The sequence below is a fragment of the Drosophila subpulchrella genome, chromosome 3L (assembly GCF_014743375.2).
Source record: "Drosophila subpulchrella strain 33 F10 #4 breed RU33 chromosome 3L, RU_Dsub_v1.1 Primary Assembly, whole genome shotgun sequence".
In the NCBI taxonomy this organism is placed as follows: domain Eukaryota; kingdom Metazoa; phylum Arthropoda; class Insecta; order Diptera; family Drosophilidae; genus Drosophila; species Drosophila subpulchrella.
Genome location: NC_050612.1, coordinates 7,007,119 through 7,032,157, shown reverse-complemented (window position 1 = coordinate 7,032,157; position 25,039 = coordinate 7,007,119). Strand labels below are relative to the sequence as shown.

Here is a 25,039-nt window from a genome sequence, read left to right as displayed (position 1 = left end):
TTAGACGACGTCAGAAGACATGGACATGGACAAACAACAACAGCAGCAAACACACACGCAACATCCACAGTGAGGTCCAATTGTATTGTGCCCGGGGCCCGACGAATTGAAAGGATATACTACTTCTACGCAATGCAAAGAGGATGGCAGTCGGTAGTCGGCCAGACGAGCTCTATATAATTTGATGAACAAACAAGGGACAGGCAGACAACCTTGGACCGAGACATGCCCGAACTCAACTCCCCAACTAATCATCTACATATATGCACTGGGAAAAAGTAGTTCGAAGTTCTAATTAATGCAGTTTCGGTATCAAAAGATATAATATAATCTATTTTAAAATTGGAAACCATAGTAAAATATCCGTAAAACCGTTTGACAACAAGCTACACTATTTTTTATAACGACTTTATAGTTGGAAAGATGTATTATTTAATGGCATCCCAAAAAAGTATAGTAAAACATTTTGTAAAACTTATGAATACTTTTTTGAAAATGAAACCATATTTTATGACATAAGTTAGGACGCGAATATTCGACATTAATTATAATTAAACTATAATATCTATCAAAAAGGGTTCAACTTCAATGCATATCTCGTCCATTTCATTCAGTATCTTATAAAGCCGAGCATATAATTACAGTACAAACCAACACACATATATTTTTCAAAGTGCACGAATGCAAACTAGCCTTAAAGACTCGCCCTGCCTTCGGCCAACCCAGTTCATAATAATAATAAAAAGAAACTACTTAAGTCCATCCAAATGGGCCTACAATTGACTCGATCCGACTGGCTGGTCTATAGACCGATTCGAATTAGCATAAGCAGACCAAAGTTGATTCATGCAATCCATTGGAATTAGTCAAATTATAACTCAACTGATTTTAATGGTGACTGGCAAATGACAGCCGTCTTCGAGTTCCGCAGCAATATTTCTGCCGGCCATTCATAAGTTTTCGCCATTCGCGACTCGTGCTTCAAACAAAACTATGGAAAAAGAAAAGGAAGTGGAAACGCAGGGCGGGGAGAACAATGGCAAACATTTGGCTTCTGTGGGACGACAGACTGGAATTAGTCTCGGGTGGCTATAAATAAAGCTCATTTTATTCAATTAGATGGAATGGAACTATACTAGAGACCACAAAACTCTCTATAGTTAGACGAATTCAATAAATTGGTTTTGCTGTTGTCAATAGAAGTTGCGAAAATAATCTTCTTTGAAAAAGATAATCAAAACTTTGTTATTCTTCAAGAATATGACGCTTTTATTCAAATAAATGATATCTTAGTTGAAGGTATTTAAATCACTGAACGTAAGTCTATTACATCTATGCAAAAGTTCCTCATTAAAGATGATTTTTGCTTTGATATTAATGACAATGCGATATACCAAATAAATAGTTATTTAATAAACAATTTAGGTTGCCTCTTTTTGGGTTTCATTAATTAAATTAATTATTTAAGTTCTTTTTTCAGACAATGCTTGGACTTAAAAGGTAAGAATTTGTTATCATAGGTATTAACTTTAATACCGGTAAACCTAACCGAGTGATCTCTTTTTGCCGCATTCTTCAACCATCTAAAATATTCAAACGATATACAAAAGTATCTTTTAATTTATCGATTTGATGGCACCCAGTATCGAAAAGTTCAAGATAAATAAACCTAATCTTACAACATTTAAATACAAATTTGAACAGAAATTTCTCATTATCAATTTGAAAGCCTCTCCCACCACAAAAGCCCATTGGAATTCCTAGCTGGCCTATCTAATCCCATAAACCAGGTTATCTCCCACCTACTTTGGATAAGACAAGGCTTCGGGATTCCGAACGCCACTTCGATGTCAGTTTTATTAATGCCTGGCCCAGATGCAGCCCTATATCTTCACTAATATGTCATCTATTTGCAACTAAATGCAATTAAAGGCCAGGAAGACAAAAAAGCGTCAAATCTATTGTGGGAGATACAGATCCCGAGCTCCACTAAAAAGAAAAGACCGAGACAATCAACTGGAATCACATTTTAAAGTCGATCTCGAAGACTACTTGATGAGTGGTCAAAGTGAGGCGAGATTGGGATCAGCCTTGGATATCCAGAGATTAAATTACCATGTTCCGTCGAGATCTGAGGTTTCTCCCATGTTGCTCTTGCTGGTGGGTTGCTAATTAAAAGCGAGTAAAACTCAAACGAAATAAAATAAATTCCCCCATGGGCTGGAATGGGAAAAAGGGTAATAATTTCACAGACATTTCACATAAATAACATCAATCGAGAGCGCAGGCGACTCCAACGAACTTCTTCTAGGAATCCGAGTATCTGGGCCCACAAAGCAAACGTTTTTCTTGTTTCTTTCTTTTTTCTCTTTTTTTTGTGAGGAGTGGAAACATCATTAACATGTCGTAGATACGCGATGAGATTTCGTTGTTCTTTTTTTCGATTTTTTGGGTGTTGTAGGAGAAGAAGATTCTTCTTCTCCTCTTATTTTGTTTTATATCTAACTGATTAACAATCGACGGGTATTGTTGTTGCTCCTATCAGTCAGTCAAGGCGTTAAGGCCGAAATGTTGAGTGAGGTTGCCCCGTAGACCCGCTCGTATATCTCGATCGCCGTTCGATCGCCGTCATCATCATCAGCTCGATCTCCCCGCATTTCGTGTGAAGCTGCATTGGCTGAAATTTTATTTTATTTTCCGTTTTTTCCTCTTTTTTTGGGTTTTGTTTGGAGAGGCAACAGGTTAACACGCCAGGTTAAACTGACCCGAGGAGACCGCAAAACTGTTGCCTTGGCCCGAACATTTTTGATTGCTTTTTTAATGTTTCCAATTTATACGAATCATTGTTGTTTTATAGTCCGCCACGAGAGTCCATAATTTAGCCAGAAGAGCCCTGGCTATTGAGCCCGACACAGAACATGAAAAAATGTTCTTAAGAAAAATTACAAAATAAATAGCAAGTTCTCCGAGCCGAGTCGAGTCGATTCGAGTCTTCGGCCGCCTTCAGATGTCATAAAGTCAAAACGCTTTTGTCGGCATCATCATGCAGCCTGCCGCGACTCGTTCCCATTGATTTCTGTTACGCACTGTGGCAATGTTTTTAATTAGACAGTTTTGATGTTTGCGTCAATTGTCAATTGGCCAAGGAAGCAGCCACAAAGGAAGGATCCTTTTACAAGTCCCGGCTTAGACGCCTGGGCCAAAAAAGGCGACGACGTTGTCGCCAACTTTGGCCAACAAATCTGTGTCAAGGCATGGGGCAACATGCAACATTCAGCTGGATGTTGCTGCTGTTGTTGCGATGTTGCTGCTGCTACTGTTGTTGCTGCTGCTGCTGCCGGGCGGATGATCTGAAGCGCGACAAGTGATTGCCATCAGTTGTCAGGCCGCTATCGTTGATCACAATGTCAACAGCAGCAGCAACTGCAACAGCAGCAACAACAGCAGCAGCAACTGCAACAGCAACAACAGCAGCAGCAGCAACAACAGGCAGACAGTCAGACTGGCGACAGCATATTCCCGTGGGGAGCTGCATTTAAAAGGCATTTAAGCCACAAAATCTCAAGCAGCCACAGAAGCAGCAGCTCCACCAGCAACAATTACTGCAAGTAGGGGAGATCATTTAGGCCTGGGATGAATACGGGGCACCTGGAAATACCCTACAAAAGATAAGGCCATCAAAAATGTGTATAAACCTAAAACTAAATTAAAAGACTAAGTATACAAACGTGACGCATTAGTAATCTGACAACTTTATAATAAGGTGTAAGTGGTGTGTACTATTTTAAAATATCAATTCATTTAATCTCTAACCATATTAAATATTTTCAAATTAACCCCATTAAAACATCATATGCTTAAAACAAAGATGTAAATCTAGTTATTAAGAATTCGTTTAAAAAGACAGTTATAAATGTGCCTTCCCACATGAAAGGCCGCCCTTTCATTTGCCCAACCAATAAACCCTCTTTCTAGACTTCCAAAATGATATCAGAAAATGATCCCAAATATTTATAACATATTGTAAACCAATAAACTATATTGCAAGTTTTCCTTTATGCTAATTGATTCGAGGCGAGGGAAACTTATCCCGGGCCAAACCCAATTATAAAGTGGCCGTGCCCAGTGGGGCAAGGGCCAAATAAACACTAAAAACAAAAAATGTGAACCACAATAAAGCTGAGCCGCCAGCGGACTACTGCGACCACTGAAACCACTGCAACCACCGCAGTAGCCACTGCAGCAGCTGGGAGCTAACTTTCGTGACATGACAATTTCGATGACGACGATGATGAGCCGAGCTGAACCACCAGCCACCAGCTTGGCCCGATCAAGATCAAGGGGCTATATCCAGGTCTCCAGCCTTGGGTTGGCTTTAATCCACTGAAAACAAAACCTTGTCCGAAAAAACTAAAATGTGACAGTAAATCCTTTTACTCAGTAGTTCTATGATAGAACTTCTTTCAATTTTTCCTTCCTTATCATTCAATTTGTATAACTTTAAATTGATTTGCTAAGATAAATTGGAATTCCCCTGGTAAGCGACAATATGTTTAACACATTTTTAAGTACAACTATTATATATTTTTACTAGCATCAATTTAAACCAAATCGATTTAAATTATAAACTTTCCAAAACAAGTCGTATAAACTAGGCCTAGATACTAGATTTATCAAATAATGTTATAAACAGTACATTCTCTATTAAAAATTAAAAGATATAGTTCTTAAAATATTTTTTAAGGTGTGGCTGCTGGAGTATTTTCTTTTGTTGGTGTTGCTGCAGCATGATGATGTTGTCGGTTGACAGTGACGATGACGATGACGATGACGACGAGGAGGATGACTTCAACTGGGACTGAGACTGAGACTGAAGCGCAGACGACGCACGTTGACGATATGATAGACGCACTCATCACATCAGATCACATCGCATCGCATCACATCAGCCCGTGGACGTCGCCTTGATTGTCACATCGTTCCGTCGTCATCGTCGCATCGCTGAATTGCCGGCTACCGAATTGGATGGATCGGATGGGATGGGATGGTGTGGTATGGGATGCGATGGGATCGGATCGGCATGCGGGCACTGAAAATTGCAATTTGCCGTCATTTTGTAATGAGGGAGCGCCAACCGCCAACCACCAACCGCCGGCCTCGTCGTCGTTCAACAAAATTATGGCAAATTGTTTATGGGGTGTTTAAATGGCCCTGCAACAGCAATGTTGTTGCTTTTGCTTTTGCTGCTGCTTTGTTGCTGCTCTTGCTTCTGCTTTTCCTGTTGCCTTGACTTTGAGACTATAATTTTATTTGTAAATAAATTCATGTGGAAAACCAACAGAGGTTAGGCCACGGAACCGCCTAAGAGTGAGATAAACAGAGGAGGTTCCCTGGTCATTAATCATTTGCTTACTGTCGCTCCCTCAACTGGCCATATCGTGCGTGTGTGTGTTTAACTAACTCATTATAAGGCAGGAATCCCTAACATGCAATTAAATAACGTGGGTCTAATCCTAATGAGACGACAGGCACTATGTCATGTAGTCGTTCTCCTCGGTTTCCATGCAACATTTGCGTTTGCGCATGCGCATTTCCCAACTCGATTCTCCAGTTCTCGGGTCCTCCAGCTCTCCTATTCTCAACATTCTCTCGGGAGAACACAGAACCCTCCACGCATGAGTGAAAGCTGCGATTTGGGTTTGGGGGAACGGAAAGACCTGACCGAACCGACCAAAAACAAACACGTGTTCCAGGCCAATTGCAATGGGCATGACTGTTCGAGAGAGATTTGTGCTGTCAGAGCCCTAAAGGAAAAATTAATCATATTTGATTCTGAGCCAGAAATATGTGGTAGAATTTTTGTGGGCTGTTCCGGGAAAGATGTATATTCTGTGTGAGCTGATCATTAGAGCAATCTTTGGGGAGCTGCGAGTTCTGTGAGTCGGAGGAAGTGGAGAATCGTGTTTCTCAAACACCTTCTTTGGGGGAGCTTAGGGAACAAATATTGAAAGATCAGTGGATCTTCGCTTGATTAATTAGTCACCTTTAACTGGGGAAAGGTCTTGATCGATTTGCTTGAGCACAGCTTAATCGTTGTTGATACTAAGGAAATCAAAACTAACGGAAAGTAAACCGATTAAGGCGGCCAAGAACGTCTTTGCTCGGTGTTTTTAAAGCCAAATAGATTACTGTCGAGAAACATATGTTACTAGGAAGAACTTGAATATTAAGCCAAGTTAAAACCCTTGGGAATACTACCCACCTATGTAAAATGACAAAAAAGTATTTGGAAAAAAATGTATTCACCTGCTAAAAAAATTTATTTAGATTTTCTTGATATTAAAGTAAAAATGTGGCGTATATAAAATATTAGCTAAGAACTACAATATTGGTAAAATGTCCATGTATCAACACAGTTCGTACTTAACTTTGTTTAATCCGATATAATCGAGCATTGTTTTACATAAAAGAACAAAGGTTCGAGACAGTTTCTTAAGAATAATATTTTTGTTTAGGTAGACTTTTAACCGTGGGTAATATTTCTAAAATCCTCAACATAAAAGTAGACTTCTTAGGACTAGCTTTACAGTCTTAATTCTTCGGGCCTCGCCCCTTACGAAACCTTTCTCATACCGCACCATATTTTTCCATATTCCGATCATAACACCGTACTAAACTCCAAATATGTTGTCTGCACCTTTATGACACACATAAAGCAATCCAACCAATATTCATTCTGATCCTCTACTGATCACCTTGGTCTAGAGATTTTAGACACCCCTGCAGGTACGAAGATAAACCCTTGCCGACCTTGCATAAACTGTTTGTTGACTTTAACCCACCGCTAGACAAGGGTTCTGTTTTGCATAGACGTTTTCCGTGAAAGAGCAGCTCGATCATCACGGATTGTCTGCTGACGTAATTGGGCCAGCGTTAAAATCCAGGGTCCAGCGTTAGTCCCATGATCCCGAGTGTGATCCAGTGATTCACAACCCACGCCGGATTCCTGGGTAACTAATGATCCGCGGGCGGAGCGACGGCGAATTCCCTGGAAGATCTTTTACGATCGGCACCCAAGTGGGAAGGAGGCAACCTTCGCTCACCCAACTCTAATTGCTTGGCCAGAAGAAGGAGGAGACCCGAATAGGGAGAAGGGGTCGTAAAAATTACAACCGCAGGATTTTCTCTGTCAGCGAAACCATTAATCCCGGCGATCTCCGGGTTCCAGTTTGGTTCTGGTTCTGATTCTTTTCTTAACTGCTTGACAACGCCCTTGTAAAGTGTTCTTTTTGTTTCTGTTCGGGTTCAGTGATGCAACATTGGCAGGTTATTTCTGTTTTTAAAGATATGATCTTTCCATTACATATATGTAATTTGATAATGTTTCCATTTTCGTGCAATATTATTTCTGTTCTGTTTTCTGTTACTTATAAAGTACCAAGAATATATACTTGATATGAATACAGAAAAGCTTATTATTAAATTTTAAATAAAATAAAAATCAATTTAATATTATCTTTGTAAATCTTTTAACAAGCAATAAGTAAAAAAACTCAAATTATAATATACACACATATGAACAGAACAAAAAGTAGATATATTATTTGTATAGTTTCTGATATTTTTAATCGAGATGTGCCCCTTTTTTAATAGGCCTTTGCCATCACTGTTCGGACCCCAATAAATGATGCAGGCCGGTGCCATTGTACGTTGGCCCTCTCTTTCGGCGGTTAGGCTCTAATAATTCTGTTCATTATGAATTAATTTAATTCGAGATCGGCTGGGGAAGAAGTGAAAAGGTTGCCCTCGAATTCCCAACGGGTGGGCGCCACGGATTGTGTCAAAGATATGCGACGCATGCGGCGCAAAGTTCCGCCAAATGCACAGTTGGTAGTCGATTCGGATCGGATCAGTTGGGAATTTGGAATTTTTATATATCATTTCATAACCCATTTTCTACAGGTTTCTGCGGCCGCGGCCCATCGCCCCTTTGCTCTTTATTTTTGTGTGAATTTCATATTTCATTTTGTTTTCAAAAAGGTCAAACGCACGCAAAATTCGTTCACAATCTTTTGCCTGCCCGCAGACAATTTTAATGCTCGGTAGAGTGGGGATTTCTGGGGCTACGGGGGGTACTGGAACAAGGCAAAAGTTTATCGCATCCCAGAAACTCGGAAACTCTCAGGCAACGTTGCGTGTTTGGCCGGCTTTGACCCAAAATAAAGTTGGCATTTTGAGTGTTTTATTGCATGGACACAAGTTTCAAGCAATCAACAAAGCGACTGATCAAATGCAAGATCATCCAAATGGGACAGCCAAGAGCCGAAGTTATTGGGTTCGGGGGTCTTACAAAGGGGGCGAGTTCAGGGGGCTAAGAAATATGTTTATAAACATGCACATTTGGCACGCGATCATCAATTTTTGGTCCGCAACTGCTTCATGCGTACTGTAAGATACATTTTCAGATTCTGCCTCTGCATCTCTTGGCCTTCTTCTTCCTTTCGGTTAACTTCTTTTGGGGGCTTTCCAACTTTAGTCTGGCGAGAAAAATTGTTTTGGGTAAACATGTGATAGATAATGGATATTGATATGTGAAAAATGGAGAGAAAGTCTAGAAGAATTCTTGGCTGGAAAGCAAGATTCAATTTGCTTTACTCGGGTGGGTTGAAAAAGATTATCCGATTAATAGAAAGGAAAAGCATTGCAATGGGCCTTACTCGAAATGAAAGGCAATTTATGTGGGTTTATTAATGTCAAGAACAAAAACAATAAGTGTTGTTTATCCATACCACTCACTATCTTTGTAAAACCTATGTATTTACCTAATGTTTCAATGAATAAATTGTTATTATAATTAAACTACCTATTAATTATTTATTTTAAATTATAATTTGCAATCTAAAATGTCGAAAAAATTTGTTATTACTTAAAAATAATTTCAAAAGATTACTATTTCCAGGTCAATAACCTCGTATAATTTTTAAGTATTCCAGCAATTACTAAACAATATCTTGATTTCAAATTAGATTTCATGCTTAATTCTAGCGATATTTTCTCTAATTCAAAATACCCACAAATGCATCGCAGCCATAGATCAGTGCAGAACAAAAGATTGGTAAAAGTTAAAGAACAATTACGATCTCCACATGCTGGAGATTGTTGATCAGTGTTGATTCCTTACCTTAATTGTTACACAATGATCGGGCTGAATCTCTCCAGGTTCCCTTGCCGGTTACCCACCAATTATAAAGGCCGATTAGATAACCAGAAAGGAACCCCGCAACCTCCGACCATTGAGTTTGCCCATCATCATGTTTTATTGTTTGTCCCAGACCCCAGACTCCCGGCTCCATACTCCAGCTCCGATCCCAGATCACCGATCCCATGGCTTTAGCTTTAGCTTCGGTCTCAAATCGAATGTGGCACTGTTTTTGGAGGTCCCCAAACGACAACGAGAAAACACACCAAAATGTTCAACTCATTCGATGCCATTTAGAGCAACAATAGAGAGCACAAGCCCGGTAAAATGTAAACAGAATCACCGGCTTACGTATCGATACGAAAATGAGCAATAACCAGGCTGGAAAAAGGCCAAAAAAAAATACAAAAAAAAAGAAACAACCCAGAGGAGGTAAAAAAGCAGACAGCAGAAATTATACTGTGGCCCAATCGAGGGAGCCAAGTAAAGTGGGATAGAGGTACGGAGCGACCTTCTCTTCGGATAAAACAACAAGCATACCCAAATATGCGATCATTACTCATGCGCGATTTCACAATAAATCAACGAGACGTGTTCACAATAATTTTATTCAACTTATTTTCTTGTCGGTTGGTCTCGTTGGCCAGCGTTCGGCTCGGGTCCCCAGATCCCCGGATCCCCGGTTTGGCTCCTCTGGTTTCAGTCCTCCATATCCGTAGTGCCGAGACTGTAGCCAGAGTCCCTCTGTTCTTCTGGGTCGATTGTTATTATCGGCATCTGTGTGAGTGGCTGCGGGCGGAGACTGAGACCGGGGCCGCGACTCAGAATGGGAATGATTACCTGTGTTGGTAAGAGCTCTGCTGTGTGTTGGCCACCAAAAGGAGCGCAGGCTTTCATGTTGTTGGCGGCAACAATGAAACCGTTTTCGCCGAGAGCCCAGCAATGTGTTTGCTAAATATGCAAAGCACCACAACTCGAAATCGAAATCGCCGGGGCAGCCAACCTGGTGGCAGTTGGGAGTCGAATCGAGTCGCTGTTGCCAGTTGCCAGTTGCTATTGCTATTGCTATTATTACACTCGAAACTATTATGTTCTAAATTATAATTTGTGTTAATAATACGGGCCAAGAAATCACTAGAAGAACACTGAATGTGAGCCATAGGTTTTAAAAGAACTGAACACAGTTTATACCAAAGACTTAACAAGGTATTTAACAAGGTATTTAGTTGTATGGGCGCTACGTATCTTTCGGTGTATACTAATTACAAATATACAACACCTTAGTTAGAGGATGTTTTTTTCATGCACGGTATTCATATAACCCGTATATATTTCTTAAAATGTATTTGCATATGAACATATACATATGAACATTTTAAACCATAACATTGTAAGTCCAAATTTAAACCTATAATATTGTCACCGACAATTTTAATATCACAAAAAACTAAGGGTTGATAAATCTTTGCTTATTTTGCTTAGAAGTGAAAGGGTAGGATAACCACATAGATTAAGAGAACTTACCATTATAATAGAGTTTATTTTGATTTATTTCTTATATAAGTCAATAGAACCGTAAAAAAATACCTATTAAATATTAATGGAAATAATAGTATTGCGTTGGGGAAGAAATACTCTTTTCTGAAATATATATTTTTCTGTACTCGCATTTACAAAAATGTAACCATTTGGGGTTAATACCGAAACAACATACATTTTTTTAAGTTAGAAAATTTTTTTTTAATCCGGCATTTTTTTTTAACAAAAGAGTATTAATATTAATCTAGTTCTGTGATTAAGGTTAAGAATTACACTTTTTTCCGAATGTACTTCTGGCTGCAGTGGCGTTGGCGTCGACTTCGTGATGTGACGCTTCCCACTCCAAGAAAAGAAGGCTCCTTCGCATCGAGCGCCGCCGTCTTTGGGAGGAGTGCAACTATTTTCGTGTCGCGGATCGTGATGAAGTTAGGTGCATGGGCCACGCAATCCAATCCCATCGAGCACTGGCATCCTGTGGGCCAAGTTGAAGCCGAAGCCACCGAACCCACGGCGACCGATCATTTGCAAATTGTCTGCAGACAGAAGAGGAAGCCACACGATTTAATTGTTACGCACATTGACAGCAGATTCCAGGGGGTGAAGGTGTGGGGATGGGGTTTCATTGTCTGGCCCTGGGTTATGAGACCATTGCAAATGCCACCGAATGCAAAAATGGTAAGCTCAATGGGCTAGTTCCCTCGCTGCTTAGTCAGAATTGCCCTTTTGCCGGGTTCCGATTGGGTTGATCGCCAAGTTTGGACTGCATGAAGAGGATCGGAACAAGCTGCGAATATCCCAAGGATTTGGTAAAGGGTTTCTAAAAATTTAATGTTGTGTAATCTTAAAGTTAGTACTCTTTAGCCACCAACAAATGTCCGTATAAAATAACAATAAGGTTAAATAATGTTAATGATTTATAGAATGAAAATATAAAAATTCTTAATTCCCAAAAAAACATTACTCATAATATTATTAACAATATAATCATTAAAATAAATAAATTTGTACATATTTAAGTATTTCACATATTGTCGAAGAAAAATTTCATCCTCCTTGAACTTCTATGCAAAGCACTTAAAGAGATTAATGATTGAACCATCGACAACTTGGACATATCGTTGCTAGAAGATCACAACAAACCAGATGCGATCAGTCGCGTGGCGAATAGTGGATCAAGAGCAATTGTAGATCACTCGAACACAAATGGGAAGATAAGCGATCTCCTAAATAGAATAGAGACATAGAGATCTTTAAATAAAATGATCTTGACTCGATCACAACTGAAGTGTTTACAAGCAATGATCACTGGCAATGATCGAGTGTGACAAAGTGACAAAAAGCAAGTGTGACATTGTTAATGACAGAGAGATGATCAATCAATTAAGTCCACTGAATGAGCAGAAAATAAAGAGTTGGATGCTGTATTTATATAGTATGGATAATGATTTGGATAATTACTAAATAATTGAATTTGTGACTTTGATCTAAAAAAATTGAAATATATTGCTTATGTATAAAATTAATTATTCCCGGAAACAGGCCAAGACCAAGCAATTTTAATTGCCATGAGCAGCTGCCGTTTCACATGTGATAATTATTTCTTATGCATAAAGAGTTAATCATCTTTAAAGCCCCTTTCACTGGATGATCAATCCCCAGCGCCCCTGATTTTGTTGTTGTCTCCACAATTGGAATATGATTTACCCCCATGGAGCTGAAAAACATCATCGGCGACAACAGGAAAAACTGAAAAAAAAATCTGAATAATCTGTGAGCGATGCGAAGTATGCGGCACTTGTGTATAGGGCATGAAAGCTTCGTCGTGTCGCATGCTTTGCATTTCGAACATGTTTTATAAATAACGCTTCCCAGACCCTCAAACTCCTCATAGAGGAGAGGAGCTGGAGAAAGAATAAAGTGCGATCTGCTCGTAGTGCGGCTCAAGAACATGGATTTCGTTTTAAAAATCGTGTCTTGTTGGCTGCTTCGCTTTTGCCACAAAACAAAAGGGTAGCAAAAATATGCAGCAGCTCGTGAGGAGCAGAGGTATCCGGGGCAGAAAGTCGACAATGTAGCACTGATGCCTCAGAACGCAGATCAACTTTTTGGCGTCTTCCCCTCATCCCAGCCTGGTTCCTAGTTCTTAGTTCTTGGTTCTTTTCTCTGGGTTCTTGGCTAATATGCATGCAATCAGCCATGGCAGCCAGTCGACGACGTCGACCACGAAAATATGTTTAGCTTGTAAACGTTTGCCACGCAAAAACCAATAGATCAGGAGTCTCTGGATGTACCCGTTCCTCCCTAAAAAAATGTGAAGGAATTCTGAAGTTGAACTGTGGACGACTAGCTACCCAGTACTTTTGGGGGAAATACTTTCTAAAATCCTTCTAGTTGGGTTTTAGACAAATTATTTATAGTAGACACTTTCAAGAACCACACCTCTCCATTTAGATTATTTAGATTGCCATTAAAAAACCTCTTTAAGTACCGTAATAAAAAATCTTTCGCCTTGTACTTTAAAATGTTAAAGCTCAAGCCTTTCATTATAAGGTAATAGCAAACCTGTCAATAAAGTCTACGGCATTTGCTGAAAATAAACTTTATGCACATAATTAAAATTCAGATATTTGTTTGTCCAATTTTGTTTTTACCAGTGGTAATAAATATAACACTGATACAGAAGCTGTTAGCGATTATGTTTTTAAAGTTGCAAAGACAATTCATTAGTTTAAAAGGTTACCACATATATATTGGGAAGTTCGAATCCAATTTAATTTTTATACAATCATGTATTTTTGGTATTAAGTAGACTTATCCTTATTTATTAAGGCGCCAGGTTTACCGATCCTAATGCCATATTTTATGACTGTGGGCTCTGAGGAAACCGAAACCCACGTACTTGTGTTTTCATTCAATTCTCAGCTGTTGATCCTGGGAAACACTTGCCATTGTCTTGCGCAGGCTATATACCCCTGATACCCTTGGGAAAATGTGCCGTCGACTAATATCCCATCCATAGCCAATCGGAGTGCCCATTCCCGTTTTCAGCTTCTAGCTGGAGGATGACACATATTTTGCTTAACGAATGTCACACAGCACCGATGACGATGACTCTTCCTGGTGTTTGGGGCACGTACAGCGTCGATGTTGCTGCTGTGGCTGTTGATGTTGCTCCTGCATGTTGGCTGTTGCTGTTGGGCATTGCTGCTGCTGCTGTTGCTTTTGCTGCTGGTGCTGCAGTTGCTGCCGTTGTCAGAGGCCTCAACTGCTACTGTCAAAGTCACGTTTTAATGTAACGCTGGCTGGGGCTCTGAAATATTGAGATTGAGTTACGAGCAGCCAACAACTTTTGTCAACACGCGAAGCTGCATAAATGCCGCTTAAATGGCATAAAATATGCATATGCAGCGGCCAGTTAGCCAGTTTGCCAGTTACCAGTTAGCCGAGTTGGCCAAGTTAGTTACTTGGCCAGTTATCGCACCACGCTCAACATATTTCAAAGTTACACGACCGGGCTAGGGAAAGGGTGAGGATGGAGATGAGGAGGACTTTACCTGACACGCCCTTAGTTAGTTAGTAGTCGTCGACTGCGGACTGAGGACTGCGGACTGTCTGTCCATCCAAAACTCGACGGCAGCTATGTGGCCAGTTTCCTGTTGTTGGCTGCCGGGTAATACTCCCCCTTGCCGGTCGTAACCCTAAGGAAATTCTTTGTAATTTGCGTTTTTCACACCCATTTGATGTAGCACCAGGTCTTAATCTTAATCCCTGCCACCAAAACGGGCTAACTACCTTAGAATACCACGCAGCAGAAGGGGTGACCATCATAAATCGATGGTGTTGGCATGATATGCGGTGGTATGGGTACGGGTGTTCCTTTTTGCCACTGGGAAAAACTGTCATGTTTTTCGCGTTCGTCAAGGCGGAATTCAGAGGGCTGGGCGGCAGCCCTGAGTGAAATACGATCAGATAGGTACATCAAGCGGAGTAATTATAAGTGGGAGAGTACTGCCGGATTGATACGTCCCTGGGTACGGAAGAAATGCGGGTACATTTAGGGGTAATGAGGAAGTTAATTGTTCTTGACTTTTCGAATTTGTTGTGCTGTTAAGATTAGGAATCAGTAGAGGTCTAAAAAGAAAGAGCAGCCCTTTTTCAATTGCCCTGTTGAAGCTAATTAAGCTGTGTACGTAAGATATCTTTCAAATAAATCTAAATGCTTTTTATAAATGATAAATAGACCTCTCCTGATTAATAACAATAAAAAAGTATTTTATTTAAATGGATTCAACTAATTAAAATAAAATACTACCTATATAATGATTTTAGCAAAATTAACAATTACCTTTACAGCCCAATTTAGAATTTAAGTTATCAATAATTTATTATTTTATTTTATTATTTTTTAAAATATATTTTTTTAAATGCCTAAGTAAATTCAAAAACAAACTAAATGTTTAATTGCAAGATACTTTTGCTTTACGAAAGTAATCCAAAGATAATCTAGGAGGACTTAGCTTGAAATGTTATTTCTCAGTTACTTAAAGTATTTTTATTTTAGTGCCCCAAGTTATGAGCACCCAATCCCAAGTTGGATCCAAATCCAATCACCTTGTACCAATTAAGATCGCCGGGATTAGCCAAGATTACATTTACATTATCGGGCCACTTTTATTTATGGCGCTGATAAACCTTTAGCCTACTCATATTTTCAGTCACCAACTGGGGCTATAACCCCCTCCCTGACCCTTCGCCAGATATCGGGGGTAATACCGCCGGGTAATTTTCGTACCTGCTGCAGTCTCATCAATTGCTTTGTCAAACCTTGAAGCCTCCGAGCCAAAGGCTCGATGGTCGAAAGAGAAAAAGCAAATCAACTTCTCAGCAGAAAAAGCCAGGGCCCGGTTATCAAAGTAATTGCCAATTGCTGATGTTGCTGTTGTTAACTGGCGACTATCCCCATATGCACTCGCATATGAGGTACAAGTTTATGTCTCGGGATCTGGGGATGCGATGAGCCACCACCATTCCACCGTACAGCATCATATAGCCCGCAGCCTGATAAAACTCAATACTTTTGTGTGTTTATGGCCAATCAGAAATCATGCCCATGCCCACCTCTGCCGCATACTATCCCGCACACTATATGCATAAACCTCTTTGGCGATTTTTTTACTTTTCCATGCCTTTCCATACCCCCGACCCACTCGACCATTGAAAACGAGTGTCATTTTTAGCCAATTTCGCTGCAGTTGCGTGGCATGAAAACTCAATGGACTGGACACGAGTCGAGGACTCCGCTCCATCTCCATGGGCTAACTTGCCACACCAACAACTGCACTACACACTACGGCCACTGCAACAAAGAGCTGAGGAGGCAAAAAAAAAGTGCGAACGCGTTAACTACATGGCGTCGCCAATCTTAGCTGGAAAACGTACGACAAGACAAGACAAGCCAATTGCTGGCCCCGGCCCTCGGATCTCGGATCGCTCAGGGATCGGGATGAGGGCTTGGGAGAGATACACTAAAAAAAATTGATTCTGTGGTAGTTTTATTTCTCTTCTAAACATTTCTTCGTATTTGAATGAAAACACAATGCTTTGTTACTAATCAGTTTGCACCAAAATTTATGGATCAATAACTTAAGCCAGCAGTCTCCCACTAGGCGAACATGAAGAGTGTCTGCCGCCACATGAACAGTGTACAACTTCGGTGGGGGTGCATATTACTCCCAGAAATAAAAAATTACCGCTGACTATTTGCGCTACAAGTTTTAGTTCATCTATTAAATTTAATTGTCAGTCAATAAGAGCGGACTTTTAAAACAATATTTCAAATTTTTTGGGAAGACTAGGTACTACTATCAAGAAACTTCTTTAGCTCTAATATATATGCTAATTTTCTGATTTGGTATTGAAAAACAATGTATGTATTAGTTTTTGATTTCAAGTTGTTTTTATTTTTAAGAGAAAGTTTAAAAATTACCTTTTTAAAATTAAAGGCTTTGGAAATTTACATTTATAAATCATTCAATAAACTAAATTTTTAAGTAATATGTATGTTTGTTCACAATATCCCAATCTATTGCTAAATTTTTTTTTGAGTGCATAAGAGCTGGGAGCGCAGTGAAGCGAACCGCGCCGGGCTGAGCTGGGAATGCTAACTGGAGAGCTGGAGAAGTGGAGGACTTGAGAACTGGAGCTAAACCAGGAGGGGATCAGGAGGACTGCACAGTAGCGCCCGCGGCCCAATAAGTGTGTGAAATAAACAATGTGCACACGTTGCCCCCGCCCCTCTTCCACCGCCCATGCCACTCAAGGCCCCTCCCCCTGCGGAGGAACCTACGTCCATGTGTTGGCTTGTATGTACATTTTTGTGCTCGACGAGACAACAGCAGCAGCAACAAAAAGCCAAGGAAAAATAAATAAATAAATTGCAACATTGGCAGCATATTTTTACACTTCTCTCGGCTTGGCACCCAAAAAGCCCACGGTCCATGGTCAAGTCAAGGATAGTGCGAGTATGGTATAAAATACAGGATGGGATGGATGTGCACGGAGGATGGAGAACGGAGCTACGATGACGAAGACGACGAGGAACGCAAAGCAACGCACTTTTAATAAGCAATGGCAAATGGGTTAAATGGGGTATAATTAGACAGACGGCGAGTTGGTAACATCTGCCGGGGGGTTAACAAAGATTTGAACAGAGAAATAATAGACAATGATCTCGGTGCTCTTATGGAATGGCATCATTCTTCGGAAAATTGAAGCGTTCAGAGACAATTAAACTGTTCATGTAATACGTGTTGTAAGATTCAGAGCCCCTCATATGGCAGTGTTTCATTAGCGTAATTATTTTATTCACTTTTTTACTTATACGTTCAAAAAACATTCCACATTTAGCATTCAAAGCTAGGCAAAACAATAATGGATAGCAATAAAACATCAAATTTAAGTAATGATTATACGAATATTTAAATCAATTATAACAAATATTAACCAAAAATCTGTATTAATAAGAAAAATAAGAATTACAATTTACCATATCGAACTCTAAAAGAATTCCATAAGTTCCATTAGAAAACCATGCAACGAATAAAATTTACATACAATGTTTGCGCTTAAAACTAAGTCAAATCTATTAAACATTCCTAGAAATCAATAAAATTTCATTGAAAAACATATAATAAATATTATTATTTAACATTTTTTTAAATCTCCTCAAATGTTTAACTTTTAACGATTACCCTGAACATAAACAAAGTAATTAAACTAGTTTGAACTACGGCTGAGAATAGGTATTCCCAAGTTCGTTTCCAAGGAAAAGCAACCCCAACCGCCGTGGGTTATTTTTGCACATCGTTTATGTGGCCCCCAGCATACCTAGGCGGCAGCCTCCCTTTTCCCTTTGGCTCCAACACGATCTCCATCTGCGATCGCCGACTGTCAGCGCTCCACTTGTGGCGTCTGAGGATCCCGGCTCGAGGCCCGCAATTCTCCACAAGGGAACTCGGACCCTGGACTGGACCCGAGTCATCAGTGGGCCTGCCCTTCGGTTGATATTTATTTTTTGCTGTTTGGGCTGATTAAAACTGAGAAATCCAATTTATTTCAAAATTTATTGTGTCTCACACGCGCTGGGACGTTCAGGAATTGAAAAATATCAATAAAGGCATATGAATTGTTACCCAATAATAAATCAAGTCCGTCGGACCCCCGTCCTCCATTCTCCCAGCAAGACAAACAAATATTCCTTTTATTGTTTATATATGTATATAAAACAGACTGCAAAAAAGGGCAGCCCCTTCCCTCCGCCACCCTTTTTTCCCGCCGTCTGTGGCATTTTTCGCACCGAGCCCAATGAGAAATATTTCAATGTGAAAATCACCGAAAAAGCGGGGGAAAAAGGAAAAAACGTGAGCAGGCTCCCCAGGTTATGCGGCCCATGATCATCATTTCATTTCAATTCGCTGTCCCAACTGGAAGACGGCAATTTTCTAAGAAAGACGAAGCGCATACCGAGGAGCCAAACGATTCGAGATTGGCTCCAACTTGGTGTTTCAGAAATATGTGCAAACAATTACGTGCTTCAGAGAACGAGAACGAAAACGAGATCTTCCCTTCTGGATCTGGATTCTGGATGGCCGGCCATCCGTCTGTCTGTTTGTATTTTTTCTCTGATTTTCGTCAATTAGAATGAGATGCTCCTTAAAGGAAGCTGTGAATGTGCGAAGATTTCTTTTATACAAGTATATTCCTGGCCCCGGCTCGGTCTTCTCTTTTTGGAAGCCCTGGAACCATCAACGGCAGCTAAAATTAATATACCCGCGATAACTCAACATCAACATCATGCCGGGTCCATGGAGATGCGAAGTACACTTAAAATAACAAAGGGTGTAGGCTTAAAAATTTTAATACAGTAAAATAATATTAATAATATCTGTAAGCAGTAAAAGTTTTGCTGTAAAAGGAATGTTTCTTTTAAGGATTCATTTAATTGTTTTGTTTTTAATGCATATACCCTTTGAATATGATACGGTCCACGTTCTGTTATTTATTTTAAAAAACCCGTTATATTAGTTTTCAAACTTTGGCTTAAAAAAATGTTGCATACATTTGAATAAATAAATATTTTATTAATTAGGCCTATACTTAAATTTACATTAAATTCCTTAGTTCATAATATAGTTTTTATAAAGCGGAAACAGAGAAAATACCCTTAGTATGCTAAGTAGGTACTAAAAAGTCCTTTAATTTTGATTCCTTTCAGCTTAATTTAAAACGTTTCTTGAAGTTCAAGGGATTTCTATGGCACCTAGCTTACATTTTCGATCACTCAGAGCTTAATAAAATATATATTTTAAAAGTATTATATTTTTTTCGAGTGCTGGCATCCCCGCGGCCCCCGAATTAACCCCTGGCCAAACTTCTTTTGCAAATTTCAGCCCCACGTTCCAACATCCTGTTTCGTGCCGTTCATCTTGTCTCTCCAATTGTTGGGCCCGTCTCTTTGTTGCCTTTTCCACTGTTGTTGTTATTGTTTTAGTTGTTGTTGCTATGGTTGTTGTTGTTGTTGGCAGCTAGTTAAGCAGTTTCGCGTAAACGTTTTTCCAATATGAGTTTCGGTGGGGTTGGGGACGAAATGCGGGGATCTCGGGCTGTTGGCTGGCCTGTGTGTTTAGGCTGTCTACAGGGTTGTTATTTTAAAATTAGCACTTTGATTTAAGTTGTCTACACTCTTGGCGGCCCGTCTCTAGTTGGCCAAAAGCCCCAAGACTCGGCTCGAACCGAAACTACAGCTGCATTTTAGCCAAGGTGTTGAGCAGCTGAGTGAAGGGTGAAGGGGTGCTGGGTGCTGGGTGCTGGTTGCTGGGAGTCCAACTCCAACTTGATTGCCGCCACAAAAGGTTGAAGGTTAGGGCAAGATAAACTGTTGTTGATGGTGCCCAGAAAGCCATTATCCACATATCATCGCCGGATGATTTGAGAAGTGTTGCAATGTGCGGGGGATCGGATCGGTTTGGTTTGGTTGGGATCGGTTGGGTATATGTATATCCCACCGCCCGATGATTATGCTGATGGCTCGGACAGTTCCTGGGAGTCGAAATGCCACAAGATGATGGCCAGTTGAATGATTGCGACTGTGGCATTCGTTTCCTGGTTCCCAATTTTATTAGTCATGGCTTTCTCCGCGATTTTCTATACGCCATCGTAGAGCAATAACATCTGGGTAATAAATTTGTTGAGCAGCGGATCTTGGTTATTTATTTTATTATGCATCATGGGGCTTTCTATAAAATTCACACCTGTTATGACTGCGTTTTGTAATTTCCTTTGGCACGAAGTAAAGTTTATTTGGCCAATTGCTGATATTATAATGTTGTTTTGTCTCGATTTTCTTTATGACGCAATTTTGTGTTCTTACACTTACACCAACCTCTCTAAACAATTCCTTTTCTAAAATTGTATATGCATTTTAATAATTGATAAAGTTTTAAAATAAAAAAGCTTGAATATTAAATATTAGGAAATGTTTAATTCTTTGAAAGTAATATAATGGCGTAAGTGATTTAAATTTTTTAAATATTCAAATTTGTGAATTTGTACATCAGAACTATTATTCTCTTTTCTTGAAAATAATAACTCATCGATTTTAGAACGATCTGAAATATTCTCACAATTTAGCATCTCCACATAGATGCTTTCTTTGCAAATACATAGATCAGACTAATTATTTCAACTAGCGTCTTTCAAAAATCACTATGCAATCAAGCACAATTTCCGTACTCTCCATTATCAGTGTGACTTCCTAGTTGATGTACGCACATTGTCGAGACCGCTATTCCATTGAGTTGATTAACCCATGTCCCCCCTTTTGGGTCTGGAGTATCGCGTTGCCAACTCCGCGGGGAGGGGATTTTGGCCCGGTGACGCCAGGTGAGAAAGAGCACGTCGCTCCGTTCTGAGGCGCCAGCGAAAAGCGATGAAAGAACCGCATCTGCCGCAATTACGGCGATGAGGTTCTGAAGAGAGCGTCACGTCTCCGGTTCTTAGGCCTCAAGATCGCTGATTCAGATGGAGATCGAGATGGAGATGAAGATCGAGATCTGGTCGCAGTTGCTAATCAACTCGTTTATCGGCCTCAGAGTCGCCAGCGTAATCAATCATTGGCCAGATATACAAGCGTGTGGATTGAGCTTATCTGATCCGTAGTTGGGACTCTCGACTGGCACGTAAATCGCTTCCGGCGGATTCTGCGAATGGCTCTTATCACGAGCCTAATTAAATTCATTAAAATCATCTTAAACATACAGGTTAGCTTCAATAGCACTAATTTACTACTTATGGCACATTCTAAACATTTAAGATATTTCAAATATTTGATATTTATACTTCCAGGATGATAAATTAAAAAGTAAATTATATCATCATTTATATATCATTATATAAAGTCTTTTTAAGGATACTTTATACATATTTATAGAGTGCTTGCAAACATTTCTTAAATATCTTATTTCAATTTGATTCTTAATACTTAGCATATCAAATCCCCAGAGAGTTGTTCAGAATTTCCAGTTACGGAAGTTTGACTGTAAAACAAAACGAATCGAAATGAAATGACGTGAAACGCCGAAGGGCATTAAAATGCATTCGAATCGGAACACAATTCACTACTAATCAGAGCGATAGCCGGACGACGGACTGCGGTTCGGAATTCTCATGCATTTTTAATGCCCCATTTTGTGGCCGGAAGGAAGCGCAACACGTAAACGTGTTAATATGGACAGCACAATCTATTAATTTGTCAACAATAAAGTAAGACAAGCGACAGGCGACATCGTCCCCGAATGAGAGCATTGATTGGAGGCACCAGGATGGGCTGTTGTGTGATGGCCCCTTCAGTTCTGTTCCGTACCGCCGAAGTTACTTGAGCTACTGCCCAGTTCCCCAACTTTCCGGGGAGAGGGGAGGCTTTCAGGTTGTTGTCAGCACAGCAGGTACGAAATTAATATGCGAGCAACAATTAAGATAAGCGCGCAAAGTTGTGAAGTGACTGCTGCGAGGAGGGCGCAGTCGGTGGCCCCAATTGAGGCTGTCCGGCGACCACAGCAGCCGCCAATGACTAAGGCGACAACAAGCTGGCAAGACGGGGAAAAAACTCCTCACTGAAGAAGGCACTGGAAGAAAAATTAACACATATTGGGAAATAACTTGATTTTTAGGGCATACTTTATACAATCTTTATACAATACTTTTAAATACATGCTTTGAAAATAGTAAATCCTTTATATTGTATCAAAACCCAAAACTGTATTAAAGGTTCCTTATTGAAAGATGGATAATTTTCGATGCTTTTTAATTGGATGTAGAAAAATTTTATTTATAAATGTAATAGATATGCCTCATGTTAATTATTTAAATAACAATAATAAATGATTAAAAGTTCCTAAATCCTTACACATGTTAATAATAAAATGTTCTCTAGACAAAATATGATTCTTCGAAATAATGTATTCAGAAAACGTTAAGTTCTACTTAGGTATAATATAAATACTAACAGCTCTTCTTAAAAATCCGTGTTTTTAACCAAATTTTGATTTAAAAGTTTTTTTTCTCTGTGCATAGAAAAGCCAGAGAAGCGATCTCGATCGCAGCTGGCCGACTGCTTCCTCTCACAACCAGACTCTGCGGTAGCCTTAAAAAACAACCAGAGCTGCGAAAATATTTTATACGAGTGGAAAAAATTTAACCACATCCATTAAGCAAGACCTTGATGACAAACGGCGGCAAGTCTTTCGTGCGATAATAATAAGTATTCATTTCAGATATAATTTTTGTCGCTCCTTCCTTTTGGCATCGGTTTTTGTTATTTTTGGCATGCCCATACCTATAATAAAAATTGAAGCTGCCCTTTGCTGATTGCCGATTATATTTTGGGTGGAATGTTTATATTAAATTAATGGAGGTAGAGGTGATATCTTTTGAGAATGCAAGTTTATATAGATTTTTTTATGGTTTTAAAATGTCTTTTAATATGGCGGAAAATGTTTGATGAAATTATTGGAATTTAATTATTTGTTGTTTAAGGGTAAAATAGAAACTAAACGTTCTAATAATGAAAGGATAAAAAATAAATTAAAACGTAAGGTCATTCTAACCAATTATTTGGCTGCTTGCACCCCCGAAAAAGTTTTTATTGTGAGTTTACGACGCATACTTGAAGTACTCCTCCTTTCCGGAGGCATCAGCCTTCATGGTCTTGGCTCCCGGACGCCAGTTGGCTGGACAGACCTCGCCGAACTCATCGCTGAACTGGAAGGCCTGGACCAGACGCAGTGCCTCATCCACACTGCGACCCACGCCCATATCGTTTACGGTGATCTGGCGAATGCGCCCCTCGCGATCGATGATGAACAAGGCACGTAGAGCCAGTCCTGTGGCCTCGTCGAGGACCCCGTAGTCCCTGGCAATCTGCATGTTCTTGTCCGCCAGCAGGGGAATGTCCAACTCCCCCAGACCCCCGCTCTTTCGTGGCGTATTCATCCAGGCACAGTGCACAAAGTGACTGTCCGTCGAACAGGCCAGGACCTCACAGCCCACGTTCCGGAATTCCGGAGCTCTGTCGCTAAATGCCTGCAGCTCCGTGGGGCAGACGTAGGAGAAGTCCGCCGGATAGAATACCAAAAGTACGTATCTGCCCCGCAAGTCCGATAGGGAAAAATTCCGAAAGCCACCAGCTACCACTGCATTGGTGGTGAAGTCAGGAGCCACTTGGTTAAGATTGAGCATCCGCATCTTGAAGGTTTTATTTTTGTTTTACAGTTTACTTGTAAGTTGTGTTCCACTGAGTATGTGTTATTATAATGAGAGTTCAAATGGGGAGCTACTAGTACAGGGTTACTATATTTTTTTCAAAAATTGACACTGCCCTTTACACATCGCATTCATTTATTTACACAATTTTAACCGATGTATACATTCATAAATCAAACATTTCCCCTGATTCATATTTCAATAGCCATTCACTGGCAATTGCATTTAGTTTTTGTTCATTTCCCACTCGAATTTCCAACTCATATCTAACCGACAATCGTAACACGATCAGCCCCAATTAGAGCGTCCTTTTGGCAACATAAACCGAATGGCAATCGATTAAATTGAATCCAATTCAATTATGTGAACGGGGGGCCGACTTCCCACCTGCCGCTGGATGTGGATGGGCGTGTGAAATGATTGTTGTGTTAATTTCGCATATGACACCTTCTGCCGACGGGGAAATTCGAGCATTTTATGCGGTTTATTGGCTTTGATCGATTGAAGGCGTAGCATTTTTTATGCGAGCGCCAGTCATACGGGTCGTGTTTCTTGACAGCTCATTCAGTGCGGTCTGTCCCGCTTTTTTCACCGCTTTTTAGCATATGTTTTTGTGCCAATGCACGAGTTGGTAAAATATTTGGAGGCGATTTAGCAGCCCGTCAATTACCGCCGGCCACCTGATGACAGTTGCAATTAAAAGCGGAGAAAAAAACACGAAAACGCGGGGAAAACAGTTGCCAGCCAACATGGATGGATGCCTGTTAATAGACATGTAAACTGCAATTAAAACAAGCCAGTGGGGAGGGGCCTCCAAAATATTTTGACTCGGCCAACAAGCGTGGCCCGCCATCTCCGTCTTCGTCTTGGTCTTTTCTTTAATTAAAATATTTAAGCACGCAAATAGGCCTGTCTCTCCATCTGTCTATGGCCTAGTATACCCGTCAGCCCCCATTTATGCGGGTATATTTCCAGGGGATTGGG

The 25,039-nt window shown here is 40.2% G+C and overlaps 1 protein-coding gene across 1 annotated transcript; it reads right to left on the bottom strand.

Annotated features, from left to right (window-relative positions):
• Window positions 1-23,373: 23,373 nt before the first annotated feature.
• Window positions 23,374-24,104, bottom strand: LOC119553626 (peroxiredoxin 1). The gene has a single exon (XM_037864096.1). The coding sequence runs from the start codon at window positions 24,035-24,037 to the stop codon at window positions 23,447-23,449; it is 591 nt and encodes a 196-aa protein (XP_037720024.1). The 5' UTR covers window positions 24,038-24,104; the 3' UTR covers window positions 23,374-23,446.
• Between the last annotated feature and the right edge of the window lie 935 nt (window positions 24,105-25,039).